The sequence below is a fragment of the Ambystoma mexicanum genome, chromosome 1q, assembly GCF_040938575.1.
Source record: "Ambystoma mexicanum isolate Mex_15411 chromosome 1q, UKY_AmexF1_1, whole genome shotgun sequence".
Taxonomy (NCBI): Eukaryota; Metazoa; Chordata; class Amphibia; order Caudata; family Ambystomatidae; genus Ambystoma; species Ambystoma mexicanum.
In genome coordinates, this window is record NC_090922.1 from 1320845211 (window position 1) to 1320869971 (window position 24761).

Here is a 24761-nt window from a genome sequence, read left to right on the forward strand (position 1 = left end):
AACTCCAAACACAAAATAGGAAAAAACCTCTTATGCCACTGCTTTCTCCCTCACAGCTCAATGGATATGTTTGGACCAGTCATGCATGTACCACCACAGGAAGAAACAACTATTTCAACTGTCTGATTGTAAGAAGTAAACATGTATCTTTTAATGTGCATGAATTACTAGGCGCAAAGAAATATTACAAAAGCATTTCTGTTTTTCATTGAAAACATATTTTTACTCACTTATAAAATGCTCTTATTGGGAATTGTACTTTTTTACTCAAATCATTTTACTTCCATTTTTAAAAGAATAGGGAGTAAAATACTCCCACTTTCAAACCTTATCTGGGGCACTGGATGTTCCTCTTTTGGATCCGCATCACGCATATAGCATTGTGTGCATTTCCCCCCTCTGATCAACTTAACACGCTCTGCTAGGTTGCAGCAACTGACAGTTGAGTCTGGTGTTTTGCTAGCTGAGAAATCTCTGTTGGGCGTTTCAGCTTAAATTTAAAATCTAAGAAAGACGGGGGAAAAAACTTCTCTTTTGTAGATTCTCCTTCAGTATTTTTAGAGCAGCGTTATAAAGACATTCTGGCGCCGCTGTTGTCACAACTTTTCTTTGGAAAGGATGCATTATTTTTTGTCCCCACACAGACAAGATTCTCTGCAATTAGCTCCAATGCTACACTCTGCCACTATTAGTGCCCTGAACTCTTTAAAAAAAAAAAAAAAAAAAAAAAAAAAAAATTATTTTGTTTTATTCGTTAGGCTTTACGACAACATAAGAGAAGAACTTGGTGATCAAAAAATTATCCTTACTGCTATCAATTCTAAAGTAAAAGTTTTTGAAAGATTAATTATTGATACTGACAGAGCACACTGTCCTCCTTGTGACCTTGACATGTCATCATCCTTGTGATCTAATACAGTTATTGATTTATCTAATTCCTCAGAGGGTTATGGTTTACAACGGGAAATGTCTGGATAATTTTCAGTGAATACAGTCTCTTGAGATGCTACCACCCACACCTCAGATGTAGTGGGGGCACGTTCTAATACGAAATTGGGTACAACAATTATTTCTGGTTCTAGAAGAAAAAAGAAACCAAAAATGAGAAGAATCTCATAGCCTTTGAAAAGTGTCCCGTGCATTTTTTCTGAACACTAACCGTATGGAAGCAGTAGCAGCCCTTTGTTCTCTAAGAAAAGTGAATATGCATAAAAAAGCAAAGCAAAAACAAGGATGTCGCCTCTTCAGGATCTCCCTCTTTAATTAAAGATAGGGACGTTGGGTGCTTTTTTCCTGGTACTTATGTGGCACTGTCAGGGGTTGAAATGTTAGAACACAAGGAACCTGAAAGATCTGTTAGAATGGAGGAGGGGATTGATGGTTTTTCTGAACAAGTTTGACTTTGGCCAGACTGATGACTTGCCGGAGCTCCCAGTCTCACCACCCAAAAGAAGCAGGCTCCCACTGCAATCACGCCTGTCTATAATTGTCTGCAAACAATTGTGCTATTTCCCATCTAGTGCAGTGCAGAATTCAGTGCTTGCCCCGAACAACATTTCCAACTGTTTTATCTTAGAAGCAATCCTACATCAGGAGAAACAACCAATTCTGAATAGCGGGAACCTCCTCAACTTTATTGATATAATAACCACAGTTACGTTTAATTACTGAAGATATTGACTTGATTTACTTTATTGAGGAAGCTCAAACAGATGTGGTGGTGGTAGTTTATTTAAAATCCAAGTTAGTTGCACAAATGATAAGAAAGCATTTGGATGCTATATGGGCAATGTGCTATGAACTAACTCCTCCATCAAGTAGATCAGGATGCCCCGTTTAACCAGGAAATCTTTAGACCTCCTCAGCTACCCCAATTTCAATGTAGGACATCTATGCATCATGATCTTTTAAATATTACTTGTTCCCACAACCAAATGGAAAGAAGACTTGTTTCATTATCTTACTCTTTTCCAAATGGGGAACATAGTTGTCTTGGGTGCCTGGTGCCCTCCATTCTGCATCGTATAAAAACTCTGGAGTGATTAAGGATTCTTAGTTCTACCCCTTTGCAAGTCTTGCTGGAATACTAGGGGGTTCACACTTCTATTGAGGAGGAATCGGGTCTCCCTTAGTTTTCATGAGAATAATGATATGCTTCAGGAAGTATGGTTATGTGAACCCCTTTGTTTAGATGTTTGTACAGTTTATTTGCAACCAGGAAAAATGGGCTGAAGAGGCAGGCCTTTTGGGGGGGCAGAGGCCTTAAAGATGAGCTTTGTGACAATTGTATATTTTCTAATACCTGTCTAGGCCCTTTTGCTACTATGTTAAAACTTGACCAGAAAAGGTTCCTGGATCTTGGAAGGAAAGGCTATACTCTAAATCAGTGTTTATTGGAACCCAAATGTGCCTGATGATGATCAATTACCTACTAATCGGCCAAATACTCTTGCTGAGTGGTTCCAGAATGGCCATCCCAATGATAATAGCAGGGGAATTCAATTGCTACTGTTCTATCGCTGCGAATCCAATTGTAAGAGTTTGCCAAGGGGGTAGACTAGATGAATTTAATGAATACATGGTGACTGTTTAGGTATAATGGTTGCTTTATGGGAGATACCATTGAGACTTTGAGGAGGGGAAAGGCCTTCACTATTCTTTTTATTGAAACATATTTTTATTGGTTTTCAATATATTCAACAGTTCTAACCATGAACAGTTTCCCAACCCCGCCTCCCTGCCCCCTCCCTCCCTTCTCTCCCCAGAAGGGTCAAGCCCTTGGAGCCTGAGTTTGTGTTTGAGGTTCATGATCCGAACAGGTGGAGTATTCTGATTTTATGTGGACACCCTTGTTCCATGTAATTGTTTTGCAAATATGTGAGTATTGCTCCCCATTCCATCTTAAACTTGTCTTGGTCACCCAACAGTTGTATGTGATCCATTCCATTGCCGTAGACGACCACACTCTCAGGAGCCATTCAAATGTAGTCAATGTTTTTTTTTTTTTTGCTTCCATTTCTACGCAATTGCAAGCCGTGCCGCAATTACCAGACCCATGAAGTTTTGTTTTTTGCAGTTTTGTCCAGAGCTTTCCCCGGGGGTCCCATAGTCTGCACAGCCATGCCCTTTCTTCCACCCTTCCCAGGTCTTGAAACATCTCCTGCATCTGGGCTTTCACATCTGTCTGGAATTGTTGTATTCTGGGACAATCCCACCAGTTATGTTTCCAGTCCCCCACTTGGTCGCATCCCCGCCAGAACCGGTTTGAGGTTTCCGGGTACATTGCATGTAGCCTGTCTGGGGTGTAGTGCCATTGGACTAAGATTTCTATCCACATTTCTCTGAGTTGTATCGCCCGTGTCAATTTTGGGATAGCCCTCCATATGTATTCCCAGTGCGTCTTGGATGTAGTGTCTTGCAAAGTTTTTTTTCCCATTTCTTCATATAGTTCCATTGTACTTCTTCACTGTGTGTGTTTTAGAAATTTGTATGTGTCCGAGACACACTTTTTCGGGCCTGTATTGGATGTTAGAAAAGATCAAAGGGGGTGAGTTTCCTTGTAGCCACCTGGCGTATGTACGGGGTCGATGGCCAGTGGCGGAGTTGTTCATATTTGTATCTATCTTTGTTTGTCAAACCTAGCAGAGCTTTACAGGCCTCATATGATCTAATCTTCTGTTCATGATTCATGTCCACTATTTTTTTTTAACTTTTTATTGTTTTTAATTGTGCATAATACAAACAAGTCAACATTGCAACATAACATGGTACATGCATTGCGGATATGGAGCTTGTTATCACTGAGTTTTTCCTGGGGATTTGTTGTCGTCCCCCCGCCCCAATTGCGGGGGGGATACGTCCCCAGTTCTTTGCCGCCCCCCAACTTTTATGCCGCATGTGTTGCTGTGTGTTGCGGTCAGAGCTATCTGTGACGACGGTATTTCTGCTGTATGTTCCCCTTTTGCCATGATTTGTCCAAATGTTCCATGTCTCCCCCTCTATTGGTATTTGCCCCCGGCTCATTTCTTCTATGTAATTTTATATAACTAACTTTATAACAAGAACCCCCCCCTCTTCCAACATTCTCCCCCCCGACCACCTTCCCCATGTCCACCTCTAATTTCTCTCTGACCTCCCCTCCCCACCCAGAGTGCCTTCCTTTCCCTATTGCTTCCCGTAATCCCCTTCCTCTGCTCAGTCTTCACGGCTGGGAACCCCTTCCCTCCCTTCAGATCTATCCTTCCCCTTCCCTATGTGTTTGTGCCCTTGGCCGTGTGCCTGTTCAAGGAGGTTTCAGATCCTGAGTGGATGCAGCTCATTCAGTAGCTGTCCCCAGTCCATTACTAGTGCGTTTTCCCCTTCCGGGTCCCTGTGTTTGTTCAAGTAGTCCAGCTTCGCCAGCCCGCACCTGCACGTCTCATGAAGCCATTGTCTCACCGATTGGGTCCACCGGATTCTTCCCCTCTATTGCGATCCGCCGTTTTGCCATGTCAGCAGAAGTCGCTCAATCTTGTTCTGGTTTTTGTACCTCTTAGACCTCAGTACGATCCTCCATAAGCTTACCTTGTGGGTACATTCGTATCTGCTTCCCATTAGAGCATTCAGCCGGTTCACCACCACTCCCAGTATTTAGCTATAACCGGGTGTTAGGCAGAATCACATGCAGTACCGTTTGGGAACACTACATACAATTAAGACTACAAGTGTCAATACAAATGTACAAATTCACCTTTGGTACAAGCCTGTACTACACAGTAAAGTGGTAGCGATGGCTGAGCAGCCAGACTTATCTCAAGAGTTGAGTGAGCAGTAGAACAAGTTACACATAGGACCAACCAATACAGTGATTCAAACAAACAATTACTCAAGGTTTCTTGGTAAAAGAATATACATTTATTTACACAGTCAGTTTGAAAACATTACACTAGCAAGAGTAGCTTAATATCGCACACTAATAAACCACAAATACACAACCGCTAAGTAAATGAACAAGTTTAGCTCCCCTGAAGTGGGAGCAAAATGGCACTTCAGATACTTTAGAAAGGGGTAAAAAGACAAGGTTATAAGAATAGACAGCACAAATACTTTCTTAGGCAGGGCAAAAGGTTTCAGTGAACTACAACCAGCAATTCAGTTCATAGGCCTGGTCCAAAGTCAATAGTTCAGAGTCTTTGCATAGGATAGCACAGTTCTGGTAGTAAATGGTTAAGTCTTTGCCACAGAGTTTAGAAGAATTTGACTAGGCGAAAAGTTTGACGAATGTTTAGGGAAGGACGAGCCTTCGAAATTGGGAAAGTTCCACGAATTTTCGCAATGGGCAAAAAGATTTCCGGACCGCGTTTGCACAGTACCTTTTTAAATTGAAGAAGAGCTGTAGCTGAGGCAGTTGTTCCTGGCAGTTCGAGCAGATCTCGCTGTCCCTGAGCTTCATTTGTGGGGACAAGGACGACGACGTCGGGAGGTTCCTGCACTGGCCAGGGATGAGGCCACAAGCTTGGCAAAACGTTGTTTTAAGGTGTGACTGCCTTAAAGTCCACAAGCTGGTTTCCTTCCCTATGGCTATCCGGTTTTCAACAGCACTCTGAAGAAAATTTGATCAGATGGGGACAGTGTCCAGGTGGCTTGCGAGTTGGTTGTTCCCACCAAACTCAAGGGAAGAAGTTAACCTTGAAGGGCTTCTCTGTCGTCGGGGTTTCAGGCAATTCGGACCTGCAGCAGGGCTTCACCGGTCGTCTAGGAGTTGCAGCACTCCTATTCCTTCACCTCGTCTTCGGGTTCTTTCGGTACAGTGGTCGACTCTGCTTTCCAAATCCCAGAGACCTGCTTTTAAACAGTTTTCCCCCATTCATTCCAGCCTGGCTGTCACTCGCACAGCAGGGTGGCTATCCTTGCCGGACAGTCAGCTGGCCAATCCCATCTGAGTGCATTCGGGTCTCCTAGGAGACTAAGCACAGGGAGTTTTGGGTACCTCCCTCACATCCTGTTCACCCAGACACTCAGGCGCCAGAGGAGGGCTTCAGCACTGAAGTCCGCCAAAGGCCAACAAACAAAGGGACCAAACCTGGTTTGGCGTGCACAGACAAATACAAGAAGGACCTTTCCTAAAAGAAATGGCGAAAAAGATGACCGGAGTCTGTTTTTAAAGATGGGTATTGGGCGCCATATTGAAAAACATGGCTGACCTGTTTTTTAGCTTCCGCTGTTAGCAGTCTGGCAAAATCACAGTAGCTTGATATAAACCACTGCCACCAGCCATTTAAAGTAGGAAAGGGTAACATTTGACTGTTACATGAGTGTTTTGACTCAGGGGAAGCTAGGCAACACCCTCCAGCACTCTATAGTAAGATAGGGGTGCTGGGTCTATACATTTAAAGAGACTAGTAACGTCAATTTAACTTTGCATGCTCTGGGAGACAGTAGTCAGTCCCAGAGAAGGTATTTAAACCTTGAAGTATGAAAGACATCCCTGTGCCACTGCACTGAAGGTGCTGTGTGACACACAGAAAACGATGATGCCTATGGAGTTGTCTTAAAACTCCATAACCAAAGAACACAAAAGTAAAGCCCATTTAAACTAAAAAGTTCAAAGCCCCTAAATATAGCAAAAGTGCTGGAGGGCTCTAAGGTAGAGGGAATTTAGCACTTGTGTGAGAAATCTCTCTAACACCGGGCAACCCCATACCATATGCCAAAACACGGCATGGTCCCCGCCGCATCGCGGACAGGTATGTGGCGCAGAGTGATTTATCTGGTGTAACCTTTCTGGTGTCAGATACACCCTATGCAGGTAATAGAAATGGGTGAGTTGGAATTGCGCATTCCTAGATGTCTTTTGGTCCTGTTCCCACATTTTTGTCCATTTATCTTCCGAGATAGGTGCTCCCGTGTCCCTTTCCCATCTACTCTTTACCACCAGCTCCTTGTCCTTTCTTGCTGCCTGCAGAGCCCCGTATATCCATGACACTCTACCACCACCCTTTCCTAACTCCAACAGTGTCCGCATCAGTGGATGCACTTCAGGCTCTTACGGGATACCGTCCCACAATACTGCCAGGCGTCTTACCACTTTGGCATACGTGAGGAAGTGACCGCTCATTACCTGGTATGTTTGCCTCCATTCCTCAAACGTTAATAGCCTGCCTCCCCTAAAGAGATCCCCTAGTGTGGCACAATGTCGCTGCCTCAATGTATGTCCACTATTTTGATGCATCTCGCTTCTTCCCATTTCCTGTATTCTCCCTTCTCCATCCCTGGGGGGAAGTACGGGTTGCCGAACATGGATTTGAAGGGAGCCGGCTCTTGTGTTAGTGTTCCTCCTCTTGTTGCATCGTCCCAGACCTCCAGTGTTGCTTTCATTACCTCACTTACTTGAAGGTTTGGATGTCTGGAGTGTTTCCCTTTCCATTGCATTACTGACAGTGGGGTGGCTGCCACCACTCTGTCCTGGGACGCCCATATTTTGGGCAAGTTCCCTGGCACCCATTTCTTCAATACCCACAGCTGAGCTGCCTCATAGTATTTGCGGAAGTGTGGGACGGCTAGACCTCCCATTTGTATTGGTGCCGTGAGGACCTTTCTTGCCACTTTGGTTGTTTTTAAAAATAATTTTTTTTTCAAATGTATGCCATGGTTGCTTTGTTCAATGCTTTAAATTAGGATTTGGGGATTTTGATTGGTATTGCCTGGAAGAAGTACACTAGTTTGGGGAGAATGGTAATTTTTATCAAGGTTATCCGGCCCCACCAGGAGATCGTTGGAGGATTCCATCTCTAGAAGTCTTGTTTGAATCTCCCCAGTAGTTGCAGAAAATGTTCCCTGCAGAGCCGGTCCACTCGGTCCGTTAGTGTGATTCCGAAGTAGGTCACCCCTTTGTCGGCTACTCTCAGTTGTAGGGAGGAGGCTAGGCCTTTTAGCGCTTCTCTATCCCCTGCTAATACCAACATTTCCGACTTCTGCCTGTTAATCTTAAGGCCTGATATTGCTCCAAAGTTTTTGATCTCATGGAGCAATGCTGGAAGTCTTTTCAGGGTCCGACAGAGCCATTAGCATGTTGTCTGAATATGCCACTACTTTATGCAGGATTCGTGCCATTTCTATGCCTGTCAGGGCTTCCGAGTCCCTTATCAGAATTAGTAGGGGTTCTAAGAAGATTGCGTATAGGAGGGGGAACGTGGGGCATCCCTGTTTCGTTCCTCACCCGATGTTCACTTTGTCTGTGATCTCGCCTTTAATTGCAATTCGGGCGCTGTGGGTATTATAGTTGGTTTGGACCATTTTACAATCTTTGCATTCGAATCCATCAGTTCAGATAAGATTCGATGCTTCGGGTCGTATGTCAGACCCAATTAAGACCTATGATGGGCTACGCCAGGGCTGGTTCTGGCTCCCGCACTGTTCAATCTTTATTCATACTTATACTTTATATTCTTGTCTCTGAAATGTCATCAGGCCTAGTACGATAGTCGCTTGTTTTGTTCCTTACCCTCTTTCCTCCTCCTTCGCCCTCACCTCCTGTAATGTTCCGGCTATACCAGAAATGTCGTCAGGCCTAGTACGGTAGACGCCTGTCTGTTTTCCATCTCCTTCCTATCTGTGTCTTAGCTCTTACACTATCTGAAATGTCGCTAGGCTGAGTACGATAGTTATTTCACATTCTTGTTGTTCATGGCCTGTAAGAATGTCAGTTTTTTTTTTTTTTTTCTTGTTCCCTCCCTTGCCGTGAAGCACTTTGAAACACATTGTGTATAGGCGCTATATAAATAAACTATAATATCATATCAATGTGATGCAGTCAAAGACTTTACATATAAAGGAAAATAAAACCATAATGATAATACAATTACAATCTTTGTCTCGGATTTAACTAATTGTTTTGTGGAAGTTCATGCTTTGCCCCTTAAATTGGGTTCTGCATTGTTTGCTTGGTTAGCATACACAGCTGATCTGATTCTATTTGATAGGACTGCAGTTGGTCTTCAAAGATCACTTGAAGCTTTGAATTAATATGTTTGCAAATTAGCTTCAACTTAACACCCAAAAAATAAAGGTCATGGTTCTCCTAAAGCGTACGGGCGGGTCTATAGATGGAAATTAAACTCATCGAAAATTGAGGTAGTAGACCATTTTACATATTTTGGTTACAATTCTTAAAATAAAAGCTCTAATGTAACATGTTTAAAAATGTTGGATTGAAGGGAACATCATCCGTTTCCCAGATGAAATGGATACATTTTAGATATGGTACATTTTCCTTGTTATCACTCTGGAACATTTATACATTGAAAGTTGTTTCGTGTCTATGCAATGGAGCAGAACTATTTCTTCATGGACCTTTAGGCAGGCTAACCACTCTGGGAGGCCTGATTTGGCGTGGCGTTTGGGCTCTTCAAAAGGGAGCCTCTGCCCCATTATCCGTTAGGAGTTTGGTCTAACATCTCTTGAAGTGCAGATCAAATGGAATAAATTAGGTCTATTCCGTAAAGTCCTCACACTTCCGTTGAACTCTGACTTTTCACTATTAAAGAGGGTAATGAATGAAGTGACTTCGATGGAGGTCAAAAGGTGGGTCTCTGAATGTGAGGAGATTATTAGAGAGATTAACCCAACGACAGACTTCTTAAATAATAAATCACTATTAACAAGAAAGTAATTGTGGCACTAAATTGGTGTTTGAAAAGAGCTAGCATCGCCAAATATAAATTGCTTCACTATCGGAAGCATTGGGATAGGAGACGGTCTACTTTGCCAGAATATATAATAATGTCTTCTAGTTACTCTTTGCAAAACGATTTCTTGCAACCTGGTCTTAACTTACTCCCTACAAATGAAATCATAAGTGAAGATTTCTTTCTTATACCCATGAAGTCTTGCGCTTTTCTAACAAGGGTAATGCTAATTAATCTCTTGAACACTTATTTACAAGGTGCAAGAATTTAAAGAGCATGAGAGAGGCTACATTTTACAATGTGTGCATGATGCTTCCCTTTAAATAGGTTTGTTAAGGATACCATCGGGCGTTGCACAACGGACCAGGACACTTGGTCTTATCCTGGGATGTGGTGCTCGATAGGAATACTTTTTCTTTAATTTCAATGAATTCAAATTGAGCCGATACCCGACCCGTCACACACCCCCTTTTATAAATATCCCGGGTCACAATGGACCATGAACCAGGCCGGTTGGTGAAAATACTATATTTATTTTTAGGATTCACAAAAATCACACACATTTTAATATTGGGCAGCAATCACCAATGGGCTGATAATTACAATAAAAACTACTGAACTACACTTGGTTAACCTTCTACATGAACATATCCAAAGCCCAATTGAATAGGAGCACTTTTTGAATTAGGATAGATGGCACCCAAGTTAAGGTTTCCCCCTACAATGTTCCCTACACCCACAAATAATCAAATTCTAGAAAGAAGCAGCAGGTAGCCTGGATAAGAGGCAGCAAACAGAATCAAAATCCGACCTTCCATCACCAAATAAGAGGGAAACCCTTTGCAAAGTTCTAAAATGACACTCTGATTTTGAGAAATAATTAATCATATGTGTGTTAAATAAAGATATGCTTATGTTTTATCATAGTATCAGGGATGTAATACACTTGCAACCATCAGGCAAAGTCCCACAAACGCATACAGTTCACAAAGCAGATTGAAATGGAAAACCCAGTGCAGCCGAATTCACACATGGAAAAGTTGCATTTTTTCTAGTTTACAGTTTTAAATGTAAAAACGGTTTTTGCAAAAAAAACAGGAGAAAAACACTGAATTGGAATGGGGTTTCTGGACGGTAATGGATGCACAGCACAGGGACAATATGCAAGTGAAATTAGAGCTATAGGTGATGATGAGTTGAGAGAGATATGGAAGGTAGAATGAGGTTAGTTTTTAGGAAAATAGAGCAGTTAAAAAGAGAAAATCGGTTTTAAAAATGAGACACATTTTACTTAAACTAGATTTAATGGCTAAGAAAAGAGGAACGCCACCCGTGAATATAAATTAGTAAATAATCTTGATTGCACAGATCGCACCACTTTCCCGCCACCCCCCAGCCCTGCATGCATAGCTGCTATCATAGGAGCCCACACTTTGGGACCCCTTAATTAAGCACGCATCCTATTAATTATAGGTCTAGAATTATATATACCAGATCTCTGGGTAAATTATACATCCGAGATCCTAAGACAGAAGCCATCCCTCTGACCCATCCTTTTGGATTCCTATACAGGAAGCGGAGGTGTGCAACCAGTGGAGATCTCCCAAGAGATTATCTCCCAATTGAATTCAATTCATCATACACAATCATTGGTCCTTAGGAAGACGATCCCAGCCATCAGACCGTCTAAACCGGTCGACCTCGCAAGCCGTGAGCCTTCTCATGCATGGAAGATATCCACTAAAGAATAACAAGGACACTTATTACAAAGAAAAGATTGTTTATAAACACATTATAATTTTTATTTTGTAAGCTGTGGAGCTCTGGTTTGCAGAGCCCAATTGCAACACCTTCATCAAATAAAGGTCTTTAGCCTATGGATATAGTTCAGCTAGCTGGTTATTAAAAGAGAGACAATAAATCCAGTAGCTAAACTGTGCCACAAGCACTTAGCGTGAGATACAATATAATATAACTTGAATTGCAGAAGATCTAAAGTTTTAGCAGACCTTATCTGATTTTTTAATCTGATTATTTATTTATTTATTTTTATATGTGGAATGCATAACTGACTAAGTAGAGCTTATCAGTTTGCTTCCCAGATATCCCTGCTGACACTGTGCATTGGACAACAGATGCCTTTAAACAACTGCTTGCCAGACAGGGACCTTGTCAGTCCTAGTAGGGACAGTCTGTGTACATGAAACAGTTGACAAACCTATGATAGATGAATCGTTGGTACATGAGTCTCCAAAACCGTTCTTTTGTGTTAAAATACATATTTTATGCAACACATGTCCGTCCAACTCTGCAGTCTGTAAGACATTGTTTAGCCCTTCTAATAAGTTTTGTGTGAAATATTCGGCCTAAATTTCTATAACTTTATACAGGTGTGTGGATTATCATTAGGCATGTCCGCATTGAAATACGCAGTGGCATCAGGTATTCTTTCCTTAGAATACCCAATTCTCTGCCATTTCTGTTACCAACGTGGCAGTGAAGGCTACAGCATCTTAAATTACACCCCACAAAATTACATTAAAACTGTTCATTTTTTACATTTTATTTTTTGCGAATTTCTGCTGCAAAAATAACCGTCTTCAATAAAACAGTCTTTTGAAACAACTGAGCTGGCTTTTGTCCTTCAATGGACCATGTTTTTTTTCTCTTCGGCTACCACCAACTGTCACTTCAGCCCTATGTGGGATGGGGGTTCACAGTTTGATTGAAGGTTTTATGGCCCCCTCCACTTCGCAGGTTAGAGTCCCAGAACTTCTATTTCCCCAGCCTGAAGGACAGACGAATGTCTGATGAGCGTTTCAACTTTCTTTGTCTTGGTCCATTCAAAGTTTTTCAAGCTAGCAATTATCACTTTCGTGTCCTGGAAGTTTATGGTGGTTCCTTTTAGGGGAAGCCTTAGCTTTGCCAGCAGGGAAAAACCTGTTCTGGAGCTTGCAAAATTCAGCCAATGCTGTTTAATTTCTTTTTTATTTTATTTTCTTTTGACCTGGATCAAAACAAACCTGTTGGATAAAACATCCCCTATTTGTTTCCCAGCAACAAACCCCTTTACATTTCTAGGCACAGACAAGTTTTTTTGTTCAACATCGTACTTTTAAAATGGGCATTTCTTTTTTCTTCTGGTTTTCGAAAGCCCATTTGTCCATGCGTAAAGCCAGCTGGCATTTTCCTTGCAAATTCGGTTTGTCTCTTCCATCTGCACTTCCACATTGTTTTGTAGCCATAGTTGGCTTCTGGTAGGCAGCAATTTGTTTGAAACACAGATGCACTGAAATTGACATGGGCCCAGAGCCAGGGCCTCTTTGACACATTGATCTTTGATATTTTGTATCCCAAAAGTAAAGTGTTTCCTGTGTGGCTGAAGTAAAGCTTCTTTTGATTCCTTCAGAACAACAGCCTGTCATTCAAAGATACTGCTCTTGTCTGCTGGAGCACAATGTGAATGGGCATGGCAGAGTCTCCTTAATAAAATAGTGTGATGAATCGGAGGAAAAAGCATCAGTGTCATCATTTTTAATGTAAATATTTCCCTTTTTCTCTGGGGACTGTGGGTTTGCAAGCAGCAGGGCAGCGCTGCTTTGATTAAAATCGTTTGGGTGCACCCCAGAACACACTGGCACCTTTCTCTGTCTGCTCCCGGTTCCAACCTTGTATTTGGCAAGATGGTGCAGCCATCCTTTTTTCGCTGCAAGGCGCAGTTTTGACGCAATGGTGCCCCAAGCAGCCAGCGCAGCCATTTTGCTGTTGTCTGCCAAAGCGCCGCTTGGTTATGGAGAAGAATTCTGTTGAGTGGGTCAATGTAGCCCACATGTTCAAGTTCTGGCTTCGCATTTTAAGAGGAAAATGCATCTCCCGGATACTTGCTGCTATAAAATGTTTGTTACGAGGATTTTATCTATGGTTCTCCGTCCACGCTGTCTTACTAATGTACTGTATATAATGGTTATACTGGATGTTAATTTTCCTTTTTTTAAATCTATTGTTTGAGGAATGCATATAATACGATTCTTCCTATCCTTTTGTGTGAAAGTTACATTTTTAACTCTTAATGCACAATTATAAAAAACAAGCATACTCCTTATTGTTCTGCCCTAATATTGATTTGCTCCAATAACGGAAGTCTATGATAATTACCATAGTGTCTGTCTTACAGATAGTGAGTTCTAAGACTCCCACAGTATGATTGCCTTGAGCTTCCTTGGCTGTTAACGAGTTGGCTTCCGTTTTATTCACCAATGATGACAATCCTGGCCAATTTGGCCAATGTTTTCCAGGAATCAACTTTAGTATTACTGAATGGGACCAGGGGTATTGATTGACACTAGCAACACATTCATTACACCACTTGTATTTATTGCCATAAGGTGCAGTCATTTCAGCCACAGGTTCATCTACAACAACCAAGTACTATGGAATAGCTGCTTTTTATGCATGAGCAAAGAGTTAATTCATAGTTAATCTCCACAAAACACCACTACACAGTATAAATTTATTTGTGTTTTTTTCATCTCTTTAGAAACCAATAATGTTGTCATATGTAAACCTGCAAACTTAATTTGTAATTAATCTGAAAGCATGTTCTGTGAACAAAAATGTTCTCATAGACGCATTTAAGTTTCTAATGTGAATTCCATTTACCCCAACTACTTGGGGTGCGACTCCAAAGCGTCTCAATTATTCCAATATTGTATGAGTAAAAGTTTCAAACACATAGCTGCAACTGAGCCCAGACTGTACTGTAGTGCACATAATGCCATTGAGGTAACTCTCCTGTTTTGCATATTTACATGAATACCTCTCAATCTCTATACTACAACAAATACCGTCTGACTTGTTTTCTTAGATTCATTCATTAAACACGTTTCCAGGAGAAATTCACACTCTGAAAGCAAACCTAGTAACTAACCATATAAAGTTCATGCTCCGAGGTATCCGACATATTGCACTTGATTAAGAAGCATGAGGAAATGACTTGATAATTGCAACATTTTATAGAAACGCAACTAGTTTATGGTTGTTATTAAGCCCATGTGTCATTTTGTGTTGAGGTAGAATATTTGAATCTCCTTTTACATTTTATTTCCCTCGATTAGTTACCTACCACCATCTTTCATGAGTCTTATTTCTTTCAGTGCCCATGAATCTCAAATACGCTTTCTGTTCTGCTCTGTTTTTTCGAATGGAAGTCATCCTGATAATGCACATTTAATTGTGTTTTGTGCTTCTAATCGTTACTTCATTTTTATATTTAGAGTGATTGCATATACCACAAAGGTACCCCAACAGTTCATAATTTATCGGTTCCATAGTCCATTGTCATAATGCTGTCTGCATTGTGACACATTCTTATATTCAAATACAATGCACATACCACACACATAAAACCCAATCCTTGGGTTTTTCAGCCACGCCCTGAATTCTTATTATTTTTTTTTGTGTGTCAGGTGACCTTGTGGCAGTTTATGTAATCCTTTTACTAAATGCGATTTGAGGTACCCCACCAGCAATTCATTTATATTTCCTTCAATTTTCCGGGCTAGTGATAATACACTCTTAGCCAGTAAGCAATGGTGCATGGTATGTGTAAAATTGAGGCTGCAAGTGACTTTTAATGGTTTGATAGTAATTTGTATCTTGTCCCCCGAATGTTAGAATCTTTGTTTGATTTTCTGGATCCTCATCTTGGACATAGTTTCGCCTTTCTGATAATCAAACACCCACAAGGGCTTCATCTGAAACATGCCAGCGTCTACTGCAGACTTGACCTAGTAGCCATCTGTTTCTTAGACATCTGGAACGCTCACTGTTGCATGGCACATCAGTAATGCAACAGGATGAAAGTTTAAAAATCAATGGGGTCATGTGAAGGACTATTTTGTACGAAATAACACCACCTGTCAAGGAGTTTCTCGATGGTGTGATGAATCGGAGGTGATCATGCCAGAAACCCTGACCTGGACACGCTCCCATTTGGCCAGGGAAAGGCAGCTGCTACCTGACCCTGACCCTGGAGGTGGTATTATATGGGCGGAGCCCCTGGGAGGAAACTCTGGTCAGGTGAAATGGGAGAACCCTCTGACCAATGCCCCTGTCACCCTACAGTCCTGATGGCTTATTGTCAAATTGATGATTTTGATTTTAAAATCAAGAGCAATGGGACATAATACTGAGATGAGGAAGAGGGATCCAGAGTGGCAAAACTCTAATGAGCGGTTTTGTGTTTATAATGACGAAGTCTTGGTTGGAGCCGCCACATTGCCAGTAGCCAGACACTGTGCAGAGAAAGTGGCAGAGTTTGGGGGTCCAGGCAGATGCAGAGGTTGCGCAGCAGGAAGTAGTGTGGAGGCCAGCTGCCCAAAGAAGAGAGTAGCTCTCCATATTCTGCCTCCCGCTTTGGTGAGACTGTCAGTGGAGCGCATGTGGAGCAGCGGGTGCTCCATTCACAGACAGCGTGAGCAGAAGAAGGCTGACTGAAGCTGTCAAGCGTCAGGGAGGCCCGACGTGTGAAGAAGCAGAAACAGCGAGTCCAACTGAGATGCCAGGACATACTGGTGAGTTGGCCTAATTGAGGTGACCCTGCGGTGCTCTGAAGCAAACCGTTGTGCACAAGTGCACCTTTTCAATATCGAACCTGTAAACTAAAGCTAATTGGACGAAACTCTGCTAATGCGAGATATTGAACAGGAGAATATTGTAACCCGCATTGCCAAAGCCAAAAGCGACCAATAATTGAGCAAAGTGAATGTAACCTCCCAAAATGGAGATGCCAAATAGGAGAATATTGCAGTCCCCATTGCCAAAGCCAAAAGGCGGCAGTAATCAAACAAAGTGAATACCATTTTCCAACAAAAGGAAATTATATCTGCATTGACAAAGAAAGCTGAAAGAAATATCAGAACAATTTGAATGTAGCAGTCCCAAATGCGCTGTAAACTACATTGCCAACAGCTAATAGGTTGTGTAGAAAGAAATCTGAGACAACTGGAGAAAAGCCGTCTTTGTAGAAGGGATCAAGGGGGTGAGAACTGTAACCTGCATTGCCTATGGCAAACAGATCCATGTGAAAATCATATTTTCTTTTTGTACAGCATGTTTTTGAAAGAAGCTGAATAATTGTGTTGCAAGTCAAACATACCCAAGAAGCCGTTGTTGGTTCAACTTTCCTCATTCGGGAATAAAGTGTGGAAATATTGGAACAAGCATCACTGCCGAGTACTAGTTATAAGTAGTAGGAGCTTTACACTGGCAGGCGTGTACACCAGGAAAGGAACAAATAGAAGTTAGTCCTGGCATGCGAGTGGACCAGGAAGATGTTGATGTGAAGTGCTGGGACTGTGGTAGAAGGTTGCAGTGGAAAGAAGTGGCAATCCACTACTGTGTTTTGATGAACTGTTATATAACCATCCTGACTGAAGTATAACTTTTGTGAATGAACCATCCTGATTAAGGAGTTGCTTATGAAGAAGAAATGCAATGTGATTGATATTTTGAGAAAATAACTTTTTACATTGACTTTCCAACTTGATATATGAAGTCTTTTTGGTTCACCAAGCAGAAGGTTGGGAGAAAACTTTGACAATTGTCATAAGAGTGAGAAATCCGTTTGAAACTAGTTATTTTGCCAAGTGAAGGACATATTGGATGAAAAGAACTGTGTATTCTACTTGGAGTGGAACTTGGCTAATGAAAAGTACGGTCCTACAATTGAACTTTGGGCTTTGAAACATCCTGAATTGATCCAGCGGAAGGAGATGCACCCTTGGTCACAAAGATTTGCTGTTTTTTTTAATCCTTGAATTGATATGTTATTATGCTAAATTGAAACCACAATGTAATTCCTGTATGATTTTGTTTTATGTATTATTGGGATGGACTGATACTTTTGGACATTAGGTCACTTTCCTTTATCCTTCGTGTGATAGTTAGGGAGCTTCTTGTTAGGTTAGGGAAAGATAGGCATTTGTCTCACCTTTTTATAATTTTAATAAAATTGCGAGAAAACTCAACCTATGTGTCCGTCTCCCATGTTTGGCATTCAAATCAGTCCTGAGTCCACAGAAGGTCCGAAATTAGGATTGGATTCGTCCATTAGTAACTGGTCACCAGGTGCTACCACTGAGGATTGAGGAGATCGTACATGCAAATATATATATATTTTTTTATTTGTTATTGGTTAACAAGTAACCTTTAACAAACTTAGGAAACAGTACAGAAATAAGACAATTAAAAATGACAATTCAAAATAAGTTACAATTCAGAATAAAAGGTTAATAAAAAAATGAACATGCAAATCTAACTTTCACATAAAATGCAAACTTACAATTGTATCCATCATTTTTTAACCTTATGTTTTAAATGTCAGATGTGTCCTAATGTTCATTCATAGATTGTCCCAAATGCACAGAGTTAAATTCACATAGTTGTTTGTTCGCCATCAGTTGGCCTGAGGAGCCAAAATGTGCTCGCTGTAACTGTTGGTTTTTCGATGACCATGCTGTTAGGCTATATGCAGGAGCTAAATAGCTCCCAGGTCCCGTAAATTTCGAAACCCTGCCACAATGCACCAATACTATATGCAGTCGAGGGGATGCTGGCACAAACGGATCACATGTGAACAAAAGTGTTAAACTTGACTCCTTAATGCGACAAGCAACTATTTACCTGCACCTATGTTGTGAATGACAGAGCTTGTTTGTCCTTAGGTTGCCATCGACTGGCAGAGTACTTCGAAGGAATAAAAAAGAACTTTGATTCAGCTGCCCAAGTGTTGAAGGTCAATTGTGAACAGAATCAGCACAGTGAAAGCTGCTACAAGCTTGGAGGCTATTATATAACTGGTAAAGGTAAGTACAGCGCTAGCAGTCATCTGGTGGCAGGCAAGATTTATTTTACAATGTATACATTTAAGGCAATGTTTGTGTTGTCATTATTAAATATGGGGTCCTTTCAGAGATGTGCCTTGGCTTCAATTTTGACATTACTTAGCCACCACTAGTTCGGGTAACTTATTTGTACCACGGAGCACCAAGGTTTCTGTATCTCGGAAAATTCAAAAACCCCATGGATTGAGACCCTGTATGTTTGCTTCTGCTCCCAACTGCTGTCCCTTCCTGTGCTTTGCCTTCTCATTAATTCAATGCCAAAATGTTCTGCGATTTCCTATATTCTGTGAATGCTTTCCTTGGTGGATTGCTCTGTTGTCAAGAAAAAGGCTTCTCATATTTGTTTCATAGAGAGCATGATTGCCATTGTGATTGCTTTTCCACATTAGCCGAGTGACTTGTTTAAAAATGTGCAAGGAGGTTCAGGCTGCGCAAATTCTGTTAGCATGGACAGGCGTTAATTTTAGTGTCCGCATTTTTGTTAACTTCTTTATTTTCATAATGAAAAAAGATGACGGTGTTGTACATTAGCACAGGTTACTACATTCAGGTAACAGACACTGCATCAGACAAGTATTTCTATTAGTTGTTTTAGCATTTGTGTCCACGTGTGAATTGCACTTAGCTTTGACACACGCACACTAGAAAGCGTTACCTGAAGTACCACCGAGAGTGGGTTTAGGGAACGGAAGTCAACATTTTCAAGTCCTAGCCAGAGGTGGGCACGAATGATAAAACTATATTGGAACATATGTATGCACATTTATTGTCGACATATAAAGGAAAAAAGTAGGCACAGTATACTTGAATTATGGAAAATCTTCGAAGATGTAGAGAATGCCCCTAATGGCAGCACAGAGGGAGCCAAACGGGCACAAGCCACTGCCCGCCTCCTTATCGGTAATTTCCTTTACAGCCCACTGCAGGGTACACCAACCCCCAGTGTACGCCCCCAATGAGCCCACAAAGGGAACACCAGAGCTGAAAAAGATAAAACACTAGACGCATTAATTATGGAAATAGAAAATAAGGATCTTAGAGAATTAGAAGCAGGGATAAAGAAAGCAGAGGAGGAGCAGGCACGAGCAGCACAAGGGCAGGAGGAAGGGCGGGGTGCAGCAATAGTAACCGACGAATGAAGGGCGGGGACAGATTCTTGTCAAGATCGATAGCAAGGTTATCAAGATAAACTCAAGTGAGGAATCTTTTAATTCAGCAGGAGCTCGAGAGGTTCCGCAGCATAGGGATGAATGCTGCAGTAGCGTTGACTATGACACGACATGTAGCGAAGGAGAGGCAGCAGGCGAAGATGAGGATTGGTAGACCGATGAAGAACAGAGGCTTAGATTGCAGACCGGACAAATAGCCCTTAAAAAGGGGAAGGAAGATATCTCAGAATAGGAAGAGGCGAACACAGTTCCCCTTGCTACAGAGGTGAGCAGGGAGAGCACTGTATGTGCCCTGCCCCCACGTGGATCGAATCAACCCAGTGAAGACACTGCCCTCCCTTAGAGCAGGAGCAGGCAAGTGAATATATGCCCTGGAAAAACAGACCGCAGGGATCACGTTAGCTGTAGGGAACATGGAAGAGTTTGTTCACCGCACTAGGGCCCCAGGTGGATGAGAGATGGAGGAAGACGAGGTACCTAGGAGTGCAGATGAGGAGGGATACCCATAATGGGTACCCATTAAACAACTGGCGAGCGCTTTCAGGGACGCATACCCTGACACAAATTCAATCCTGGCCAGGACAATTCTGGCAGATGACGACCCAGCATTCTAGATTCAACAGATTCAGGAGATGTAGCGAGTAGAGAAAGGCGAGGACATGTGACAAAAACATAGCTGTATTCTATCACATGTTGCACAGGGGTCTCCCAACAGAAGTGCAAGGTGACTTGGCTAAAGTAGTTGGTATTCAGGCAAAATAATGGTCTGAGATACAGGCACACACAGTGCATTTTTGTAGTAGAAGGCAAGAAAAGGAGAAAAAAAATAGCGGAACAAGCACAGAAGACGGAGCCTAAATTGGTGGAATGAGACAAAGGTTTGGAAGACAGTGTGGGTCTTGTGGGAAGACAGGATATTTTGCGCCAGCTTTTTCTTTGAACAACAATACGCCCAGGTCCCATGCAGTCACATCCGATCCAGTACCTAGCACCAAACACCTTAAAGACGCAAATGGAGCAGCCACCCACACAGACCCCACCATAGCCACGGGATAAAAAACGCCTGCCGCAAGGCACAGTAACGCAATACACAGGAGGTAGCGTCCTAGGGGGCAATCCCTTTCCTCTCCCAGGCACAAATGTTTATCCCCAATAGGACAGCCCACAGAGAGCTCTGACATGCCCAGTACTGTCAATCACTTGCAACCCGTAAGCGGAACCCCGGGTGGGATTGAGGATAGGAGATGGAACATTTAGTTTCATGGTTGATACATGGCCATCAGGTTCTGTATTAGAGAAGCAATGTTCCCCCTGTCTGGTAAAATAATGGAACCGCAGGGATCACTGGGGCTATTGTATTGGTTCCTTTCACTGACTATTTATCTACTATCTACTATTTATCTACTAGTTACAAATGCCATATGATATCATATATCATACTACTGTAGGTACGCAGGAGTTGTAAGCACTGTTATTCTCGAAAAGGCACACCTGTTTACCTTCTAGGGAGGGATCTCCGGAGCAAGCAGAATATGACCATTTAATTCACTAAGGAACGTATAGTGTGTTCAACACCAGCAATATACCCTGCTAGAGCTGCAGCAGTAACAAAAGCACTTTGCAGTGACCAACATGCAGGGAGTGCGCTTATACAAGATTTGTTTTTCTATGGGGTAATAGCCCTGTTAGGATGGGTACCTGGGATTCAGGACAAGACACACTGCATACCTGCTGAATTCCTGTTCAGACCAGCTGTCCCCCAGGAAAGTGCAGCAGGTACCATTATCACATTAGTTCTAGAAGCTGTGATCACAAGGGCAGACGAGATAACTCCTTGGTACTACCTGGTACAGATGAAGGTGGGGGAGGGGGGAAAAGGGCATTCAGATTTGTGCGTAGACCCTACCCAGCCATTGAGAGAGGTGTCTGAACAGTTGTTCGAAGAAGTCAATAACACAGGAGAGATGGTGTTTGAAATGTTCATACTCTATCATAGAGCACAGAGGTACCACACACCATGCTCATTGCTAAGACACTACCATTGTACTTGGAGAGAGCTCTGGAGAAGGTGTCCAATCACTTGTGGACCAGCAACCCCCATGATGTAGGATGATTGCGGAGCCCACAAAATACTGAAGGAGTAATCAACCCTCTCCCTCGACTCCTCACCGCTTCTCTATCGGTCCAACCTCCCATCATTTCCTACCCCTACCTTCAGCCCTGCCCCTTTCCCCTCTCCGCCCCCTGCTCTCAACCTCTCATCCAGTACACATAAACCCCTAGAACCCCCCAGACTCCAACCACAGACAACTCCCAAAAAAACCTTACCACTGGTACTCCGCTGATCACCCCCAATCCTCACCACTACATCCTCCACATAGCTACCACCGCCCGCTTACTCTTCCCGCCTCCCATCGAACTAACCCTCTCATCCGACCCTCAAAAGTGCACTTTCAACCAGACCCCCTTCTACCCTCACTCAATCAGTCGCAACTACCCGGATTGATCCTACCACGCCCCCCATCTCACAGATTACATCAGCCCACTGAGCACTCCCTGCGATGAGCGGCACCAAAACCACCCCCCTCATGAAGTCGCATGCATCCTTTTCAATTCCCACTCCGTAGCAAGAAATAAGCATAGCATCTTTGACCTCCTATCCTCTGACAATCCTGACCTCATCTTTATCGCCGAAACCTGGTTCTGTGAAGATTTTGCACCTGTTGCCAACAAGGTCTACCCCACCCGCCTCCCACTCGCTTATTGTATACAACAGACCATTGAGAGGTGGCGGAGTGGCAATCCTCCACAAACTTAATTTCTCTGTCTCACTTGTCGAAACCCAGACATGCAACGCCTCCTGTGAATCCCTTTTAATAAAACTCTTGCTACCATCAACACTCACCCATAGCTTCCTACTAGTCTACAAGACCCCTGGATACAACAGTCATTTTGCCAATAATCTCTGTGACTCAATAGCTACCATTCAGGTAAATCACCCAACCCATGGGAGACTTCAAAATCTGGTTCGATATCCCAAACGACCCCATCACCCAACCTCTGGTCGACAGTCTTGATGCACTCCACCTCTCTCGACATACCACTGGTCCAACTCGTTCAGGTGGGCACACCCTTGATGCAATTTTTAGCTCCTGTGACCTCTCTATATCCAGTCCCAAACCGCTTATCTGGACAGAACACTCAGCCATCCCCTTCTCTATCCACACACCTACCACTCCTCCCACAGCTCCCTTTGCCCCCACTTTTGACCACAAATGCTGGAACAAAGTCAAGGTAGTCCCCGGCCTTGCCGAAGCTCTACTACTCTGTCTCTCAGCAACGCTGTCCTATGGTAGACCCTTAGCCATTGAATCCTTTGACTCCTGGCATAAATAAAATAACTAATTCCTGTCACCCACTCCCGTCCCGCAACTTCACGCATAGGACTGTCTCCCAAATGGTTCATGCCCCACTTGAAGACACTCAAAAATCAAAACACACTACAACGCAAATGGCAAGTATCTAAAACCATCTCAGCAGATCCATGTTTCCCCTCAACCACCGAAATTACAAATCCGAGATCCGAAAGGCTAAAAAACCCTATTACAATAAACAAATTCTGAACTTTGGCAGCAGCAGCAAAGAACTCCACAAGATCATCTCTGAATTTGTGAAACCTACTTGCACTTCTGCCCACACTCCACTCCCACTCAAACACTCTGTGACTCCCTCTCAGCACCAAATTCTCCACCCTCTCCCACTGCGCTACATCCACCCCTCACAATCCTGTTGTCCAGATGCCATGTATGCCAAACTTTGACTCTTTTCAACTCATCTCGAGAGACAAGTTCCTAGACCTACTATCTTGCAGCAAACCCTCTGGGTCCTGCCCTCAACCCCTGCCCTGCCTCCCTTCTGAAAGAAATATTCTCCTCTACTTGCGCAGGAGAACAGGCAAGATTCATACTTAATGACTCCTCTCTTCTAGCTCCTTTCCTGAAGCCTTTAAAATAGCGCATGTAAAACCACTTCTAAAAAGGCACTCCTCAACCCCCTTGACCCTAAGAATTCCAGACCGATCTCCAACACCAGACTTCTTGCGAAACTCGTTGACTGGACCACATACTCCAAGCTCAACAGCTTTGTAGAATCCAACAAACTCCTCGACAATGCACAATCAGGCTTCAGACCGCACTATGGAACAGAAAAGCACTCTGATCTCGATTTGGGATGATCTCAAGGTTACAGCTGACTCTGAGGTTTGCGCAGTGCTGATTCCCCTTGACCTGTCCGCTGCCTTTGACACTGTTAACTATGCAATCTTCCTTGACCGATTGCACTCTAGGAATCCGTGGCTCGCCACTCAAATTGATTGCTTCCTTCCTCAGCAACGGGAAACAAATCCCCCTCCTCACCCCTTTTTTGTTTCTACTGCTCGCGTTGTCAATACTGGTGTAGAGGTTGTGAACATGGACCATGAAGCTTGTAGTCAATCTTGGAGGATATTAGTGTATATTTTATTAGGAATCTAGATTGTGATGAGCTTGATGTGATATTCGTAGGGCTTTGAACGTAATCCTTTGTGCCACTGGTTACCAGCTGAAAATTAAAAGTGCTCTGATGTGCTGTATTTTTCATATTTTTAATCAAGATATGTGCTTCTGCATTTTTCATGTTGTATAGTCTAATAATGTGTGAGAGAGTAAAGTAAGTGACATTGACCTAAGCAAGGAGCAAGCTCATTGGGTCAGCCAGTGTAGGTATGGTAAATAGTGAAAGAATATTGTTTGACACCCAATGCCATTCAGATCTGTTGGTCAAAGGCAGCAACTTGGCGAATTGTTTGTTGTGCATGTGTAAAGGTTGAGGAACTTGCACGGCTCTAAACTACAGTTTAGTCCCTATTTGACATAGCTTGTAACATGTTATTTGTGTATAGATTGAAAAGCCAGGAATTCAAATGTTGGTTTGGATTATCTCACTGATTTGTATTTGGTCCCTTTCTGCCCATTCTTAACCTTTGC

General features: G+C 42.7%; 1 protein-coding gene across 1 annotated transcript in view; it reads left to right on the forward strand.

Moving 5' to 3' along the window:
- Positions 1–24761, forward strand: part of COA7 (cytochrome c oxidase assembly factor 7) — a 71882-nt gene that overhangs the window by 26276 nt on the left and 20845 nt on the right. The window contains exon 2 of the mRNA XM_069642181.1: positions 18389–18529. Within this exon, the coding sequence (XP_069498282.1) occupies positions 18389–18529 (141 nt within the window). The remainder of the gene's footprint in view (positions 1–18388; positions 18530–24761) is intronic.